General features: G+C 45.3%; 1 protein-coding gene across 1 annotated transcript in view; it reads left to right on the forward strand.

Annotated features, from left to right (window-relative positions):
- Positions 1 to 6829, forward strand: part of shroom4 (shroom family member 4) — a gene marked incomplete at its 5' end in the record, with an annotated part of 126749 nt that extends 119920 nt beyond the window's left edge. The window contains 8 exons of the mRNA XM_084165798.1: positions 148 to 386; positions 493 to 689; positions 1005 to 1237; positions 3099 to 3231; positions 3433 to 3534; positions 4461 to 4631; positions 4922 to 5050; positions 5225 to 6829. Of these exons, the coding sequence (XP_084021924.1) occupies positions 148 to 386; positions 493 to 689; positions 1005 to 1237; positions 3099 to 3231; positions 3433 to 3534; positions 4461 to 4631; positions 4922 to 5050; positions 5225 to 5395 (1375 nt within the window). The 3' untranslated portion in view covers positions 5396 to 6829. The remainder of the gene's footprint in view (positions 1 to 147; positions 387 to 492; positions 690 to 1004; positions 1238 to 3098; positions 3232 to 3432; positions 3535 to 4460; positions 4632 to 4921; positions 5051 to 5224) is intronic.
- Between the last annotated feature and the right edge of the window lie 429 nt (positions 6830 to 7258).

Below are 7258 nucleotides of genomic sequence, written 5' to 3' on the forward strand. Positions count from 1 at the left end.
CATTATCTTTTCGAATAAATGGTTAAACGTATGTGTGGCATTTCCTTTCTGAGTTATTATTATTATTATTATTATTATTATAGCACCTCCGTTTTAACATGACGTAACACACACCTGTTTAACTGTATATTACATGTCCCTCTGCAGGTTGTGCAACATGGATGACCAAGATCGTCCTGCTGTATTGAAGCCTATCTCTCATAGACAGCAGAGGGCCACGTCTGAGTGGGAGAGAACTCCGTCTCCCAGGGTGCATAGCGTCTCAGGTCCACTCACCATAGAGAATGGTGTTATCTCACCAGAGTCCTACTTCGCGATGAGCTATGAACAACAACAACAGTTACAGCAGAATAGATTGCGGAATCACCCCCACAACAATAACAACAGTAAGTAACGCCATACAATTCTGTAAAGCACTTTGTGACAACTGCTGATGTAAAAAGGGTTTTATAAAATATGATTCAGTGATTGATTGATTGATTCCCATTCCAGAACCGGAATTGGAACAAGAATTATTGGAACCGGAACTGGAACCGGAATCCGATTTCAGCCCGAGCCCCGACCAGAGCTTGGAACAGGAAGTGGACATCCCCATAGAAACGGACATCGACGACTTCCAGGTGGAGGGGCTTCCCGAGGATGAAGAGCCAATAAGGACGGAGCTACAATGTTTCGCCCTGCCCGTCACGGTGTGTAACATAACTCACTATACTGCTAGGGTGTAGGGTGAAGTTGCCACTGAGGTCAGGATTGGGGAGGGGAAACTAGTGCTAGATCTGTACCTAGCGGAACCTTCACCCCGGAGCTTGTTGCTAACCTATATAACTATACTGGACTCGAACTAGTGATCCTCTGCTTTGCAAACAAATGTGACCACCCACTTGACAACTTTTTGGCCAGTTCCGCCACCAGAAAGCTATCAATTCGGCGACGCGAGTTGAGACATTTCAAGACATTTTATGCTGTGGAGTGAGCTTTCCGGTACGATCTTACCTCCATTACAGGTGCTGGAGACTGACATCGACACGCTCCCTGATCAGGAGGCCTCGCCGGCAGGTAGGATGACAGTGGAGAATGGGTCTCTGGATGGAGAAATGGAGGACCAGGGGATGAGGACCAGAGAAGAACTTATGGAGGAGCTGTTTCCCCAGAGCAGTGAGGGCGAGGCGGGCATGGAGAGCTGGAGAGGGGCCTACCGTAGCCCCAACCTGGAGCACAATATCGACAGCCTGGATAGGTGAGTGTGTGTGTGTGCGTGTGTGGGTTATGTGTATTTCATATTTATATGGTATACACATATCATAAACTTCACAATTAACTGCATTTACAGTGGGGGAAAAAAGTATTTAGTCAGCCACCAATTGTGCAAGTTCTCCCACTTAAAAAGATGAGAGAGGCCTGTAATTTTCATCATAGGTACACGTCAACTATGACAGACAAAATGAGAATTTTTTTCCAGAAAGTCACATTGTAGGATTTTTAATGAATTTATTTGCAAATTATGGTGGAAAATAAGTATTTGGTCAATAACAAAAGTTTCTCAATACTTTGTTATATACCCTTTGTTGGCAATGACACAGGTCAAACGTTTTCTGTAAGTCTTCACAAGGTTTTCACACACTGTTGCTGGTATTTTGGCCCATTCCTCCATGCAGATCTCCTCTAGAGCAGTGATGTTTTGGGCAACACAGACTTTCAACTCCCTCCAAAGATTTTCTATGGGGTTGAGATCTGGAGACTGGCTAGGCCACTCCAGGACCTTGAAATGCTTCTTACGAAGCCACTCCTTCGTTGCCCGGGCGGTGTGTTTGGGATCATTGTCATGCTGAAAGACCCAGCCACGTTTCATCTTCAATGCCCTTGCTGATGGAAGGAGGTTTTCACTCAAAATCTCACGATACATGGCCCCATTCGTTCTTTCCTTTACACGGATCAGTCGTCCTGGTCCCTTTGCAGAAAAACAGCCCCAAAGCATGATGTTTCCACCCCCATGCTTCACAGTAGGTATGGTGTTCTTTGGATGCAACTCAGCATTCTTTGTCCTCCAAACACGACGAGTTGAGTTTTTACCAAAAAAGTCATCTGACCATATGACATTCTCCCAATCCTCTTCTGGATCATCCAAATGCACTCTAGCAAACTTCAGACGGGCCTGGACATGTACTGGCTTAAGCACGTCTGCCACTGCAGGATTTGAGTCCCTGGCGGCGTAGTGTGATACTGATGGTAGGCTTTGTTACTTTGGTCCCAGCTCTCTGCAGGTCATTCACTAGGTCCCCCCGTGTGGTTCTGGGATTTTTGCTCACCGTTCTTGTGATCATTTTGACCCCACGGGGTGAGATCTTGCGTGGAGCCCCAGATCGAGGGAGTTTATCAGTGGTCTTGTATGTCTTCCATTTCCTAATAATTGCTCCCACAGTTCATTTCTTCAAACCAAGCTGCTTACCTATTGCAGATTCAGTCTTCCCAGCCTGGTGCAGGTCTACAATTTTGTTTCTGGTGTCCTTTGACAGCTCTTTGGTCTTGGCCATAGTGGAGTTTGGAGTGTGACTGTTTGAGGTTGTGGACAGGTGTCTTTTATACTGATAACAAGTTCAAACAGGTGCCATTAATACAGGTAACGAGTGGAGGACAGAGGAGCCTCTTAAAGAAGAAGTTACAGGTCTGTGAGAGCCAGAAATCTTGCTTGTTTGTAGGTGACCAAATACTTATTTTCCACCATAATTTGCAAATAAATTCATTAAAAATCCTACAATGTGGTTTTCTGGATTTTTTTTCCTCAATTTGTCTGTCATAGTTGACGTGTACCTATGATGAAAATTACAGGCCTCTCTCATCTTTTTAAGTTGGAGAACTTGCACAATTGGTGGCTGACTAAATACTTTTTCCCCCCACTGTACGTAGCACATTCCATTAGATTCTCAAATTCCACTAGATTCCACAAATAACTTAACATTGTCAGGGGGGAGCATCTCTTCTTGCACCAATGTTTAGCCATCATGCACATATTCTTTTAGTTTTACATAGATCCTGAATGTAATCAACTCTATCCTTACCCTCCCCCCTTCTCTCCTCTCCTCTCCTCCTCCTTTCTCCAGGCGTTCTGGTGCCAGCTCCAGTTGTTCGTCCTACTACTCTACCTCAGCAGCCAAAGCTCAGCTCCTCACTCAGATGAAAGACTACTGCTCAGACACTAGAGACACTGATGATGATGATGAACTGTCTTACAAGGTACACACACAACACACAACACACTCTTTCAAGATAAATCCTAGCTTGTATACTAAACACACACACACAGGATCGAAGCTGACTGTAACTGACTTTGCGCTCTCTGTAACACTCTCTTCCTACTCTTCCTTTACCCCCTCTCTCCCTTCTTCCCCCCCCCCCATTTCCCCCTCCCCTCCCCCCTGTCTCCCCCCTTTACAGAGGCAGTTGATGGAGAGTCTACGTAAGAAGCTAGGCGTTCTGAGAGAGGCACAGAGAGGTCTACAGGAGGATATACGGGCTAACGCACAGCTGGGAGAAGAGGTGTGTGTGTGTGTGTGTGTGTGTAGTACACACACACACACATATATACAGTGCATTTTCCACATTTTGTTACGTTACAGCCTTATTATAAAAGGGATTACATTGTTTTTTTTCCCTTTATCAATCTACACACAATACCCCATAATGACAAAGCAAAAACAGGTTTGTATACATTTTTGCTAATTTATTCAAAATAAAAATACTGAAATATCATATTTACGTAAGTATTCAGACCCTTTACTCAGTACCTAGTTGAAGCACCTTTGGCAGAGATTACAGCCACAAGTCTTCTTGGGGATGACGCTACAAGCTTGGCACACCTGTATTTGGGGAGTATCTCCCATTCTTCTCTGCAGATCCTCTCAAGCTCTGTCAGGTTGAATGGGAAGCGTCACTGCACAGCTATTTTCAGGTTTCTCCAGAGATGTTCGATCGGGTTCAAGTCCGGGCTCTGGCTGGGCCACTCAAGGATATTCAGAGACTTGTCCCGAAGCCACTCCTGCGTTGTCTTTGCTGTGTGCTTAGGGTCATTGTCCTGTTGGAAGGTGAACCTTATCCCCAGTCTGAGATCCTGAGCGCTCTGGAGCAGGTTTTCATGAAGGATCTCTCTGTACTTTGCTCCATTCAAATATTTCTAAAAACCTGTTTTTACTTTGTCATTATGGGGTATTGTGTGTTGATTGATGAGGAAAAACAACAATGTAATCAATTTTAGAATAAGGTTGTAACATAACAAAATGTGGAAAAAGTGAATGGGTCTGAATACTTTCCGAATGCACTATGTACAGAGAAACACACACACACACGTCTTCTTCCCTCTATGTTTAGAGGTTGGTGCTAGTGTTGTGTAAGCCTAACGAGGTGGATACGTTCTAACTTTCCTCCTTCTCTCTCCTCCCCCCTCCTCCTCCTCTTCTCCCCTCTAGGTTGAGAGCCTGGTGCTAGCATTCTGTAAGCCCAATGAGGTGAATAAGTTCAGGATGTTTATCGGGGATCTGGATAAGGTGGTCAGTCTGCTTCTGTCTCTCTCTGGACGGCTACTTAGGGTTGAGAGCTCACTGGACAACCTGGAGGTCGAGACTGGACACCATGAGAGGGTAAAGAAAGAAAGAAAGAAAGAAAGAAAGAAAGAAAGAAAGAAAGAAAAATTATACGAAAAAGTACAACATTAAAACAAACTCTGTTCTCTCTCTCCCCCTCACTCCCTCCCTCCCCCCCACACTCCCTCCCTCCCCCCTCCCTCCCTCACTCACTCACTCACTCACTCACTCACTCACTCACTCACTCACTCACTCACTCACTCACTCACTCACTCACTCACTCACTCCCTCCCTCCCTCCCTCCCCCCTCCCTCCCTCCCTCACTCCCTCCCTCCCTCCCGCCATAGCTCCCCCTCCTGGAGAAGAAGCGTCAGCTCCTGGTGCAGCTGTCGGAGGCCCAGGACCTCAAAGAACATGTAGACCGACGGGAGCAGGCTGTGGGAAGGGTGCTGGAACGATGCCTCTCCCCAGAACAGGTACACACACACACACACATACACTGGCTTCGCACTGCTCCAACCATTCCAACTTCCAAGTGTGTGTGGGGGTGTGTGTCTTTCTGAGGGGTTGGGATAAAGCAGAAGTCAAATTTCTGTTGGACCTTGTGTACAATTGGGCAGTAAAGTCATCTTTATCTTCTTGATCCACAGCATCGTGACTACAGTCATTACGTCAAGATGAAGGCAGCATTGCTGGTGGAACAGAGGCAGCTGGAGGACAAGATCAGGCTGGGAGAAGAGCAGCTAAGAGGGCTACGGGAGAGTTTAGGGCTGGGTCTAAGGATGGGATTAGGGATGTCCATGGGATATGGGCACTACTAAACCACAACCAAGAGACCTGAAAGCTGGGTGGTGTATGGACACTATTGAGAGAAAGTGAACAAGGACAGTTAGAGCCGTTAAGAACCTAAAGGGAGAGTCTGGGTCTGGGGTTAGGGATGGGGATGGCCATGTTGATGGGGTATGGACACTATTGAGAGAACTAACCCTAACTTAAAGTAGAATTTTGCTTTCTTTAAACCAAATCTCTTTTCCAGACACTTTTTTTGCGATTTCACATGTTTTTGAGAAACTTACCTTCACTTCATCATCCTTGTTGTGCAGTACGGGGGCTCTGAAAAACCATGAGCAAATGCTCCAAAAACACCCAAATACGTCCTTTTAGAAACAGAAACACTGAGTATAGTGATGCAGGTCTTTAGATGTTGTACACGTGAAATTGTGTCATTCCAAACTTAATCCGCAGTGTTATATTCCATTTTGTGTGGAAGTGAATTGCTGGTTGGGGTAAGTTTCTCAAAAACAAGTGGAATCGCAAAACAAAGTGTCTGGACCCTTCTATAACAATCCATTTACATCAAAAAAAATATTTGGTTGTAAAAAAACAAATGTCTCCTTTAAGGGAACTTTAGAGATGGGTAGATGGTGTTAGGGATGGGCTTGGGGGATGTATATGGGATTCAGTCACTATTGAGTGAAAACCACCCTACCCAGGGAGACCCTAGAGTGGGGTAGATGGGCTTAGGAATGGGGTTAGGGATGGGGAGAGCCATGGAATGTCTATGGGGTTTGGGAACTATGGGGAGACAGCCAACCTATGCAAGGAGACCCTAGAGTGGGGTAAATTAGGATGGGGATGGGGTATGGACATTATTGAGAGAGAACCAACCCAACCTAAGGAGAGCCTGGAGGGCTATGGGAGAGTTAAGGAATGGGGCTGGGGTTAGGGCTGAGGGATGTCCATAAAGTATGGGAACTGTAGGGAGACAGCCAACCCACACACGGAGGCCCTAGAGTTGGGTAAACACGGATAGGGATGGGGTTAGAGTTGGGGGGTGGGATATGGGCACTACTTCCTAAACCACTCCAGTACTTTTCCTGACACTAACACCTACACAGTGTTACACAGAGGTGGCCATAAAACCCCCACAAGAGAACGCATTAAGTCTGCACTTGGCAGTATCTGTCCATTAAGAAATACACACCTACTATTTGGTGTTAAGTGTTACTCTTAGGTGTAACAGTGTGTCTATCTTTCACTTACCAACTGTAACCTCACAATCGCATACTACATACACTACAATACGAGGCCAAAGAAGAAGAAGTTGTTGTTTAGTGTGTGTTACTAAACAGGACTCGAGAAAGTATTTATTTATTTATAACTTCTCTGTTGAGCAATACTGACAGGGAGAATTTGGGGTGCTAGACAATAGTATTTTCATTAAACTGTTGGGAAGTGCATTGAATACATAGAAATGGATAGAAGGTGCATGTGCCAAAAAGCTGCCCATGCTGTCACATAAACCATTATAGCAAAGAAGAGCCCTCTATCCAATTCTATGATTGCATATAATCCTATTACAGTAATATGTCCAGAAATGGAGAGATACAGCTGTCTCTCTCCACTCTCATATAACACTATACTAGCCTGAGTGCCAGTCTGATTGTGCTATCATACTAACTCCTTAACGCTTATTGTCATGCCAAACATGTTTGGTTTGACAATGACAGCGATGGAGTTTGTCAAGAGCACAAACAGATTTGGGGCCTGGCTAACCCTATACCTGATAACTGCATCACATTTTACTCTCTGGTGTTTGACACTCCATTGACACTGCCTTAACCCTACACTACCACACCACGTCTTAGATTGTGTATATTGGTGTAGGGTGAAGTTTCCCCTAG

The sequence above is a fragment of the Coregonus lavaretus genome (assembly GCF_964263955.1).
Source record: "Coregonus lavaretus genome assembly, chromosome: 7".
Classification (NCBI taxonomy): Eukaryota; Metazoa; Chordata; class Actinopteri; order Salmoniformes; family Salmonidae; genus Coregonus; species Coregonus lavaretus.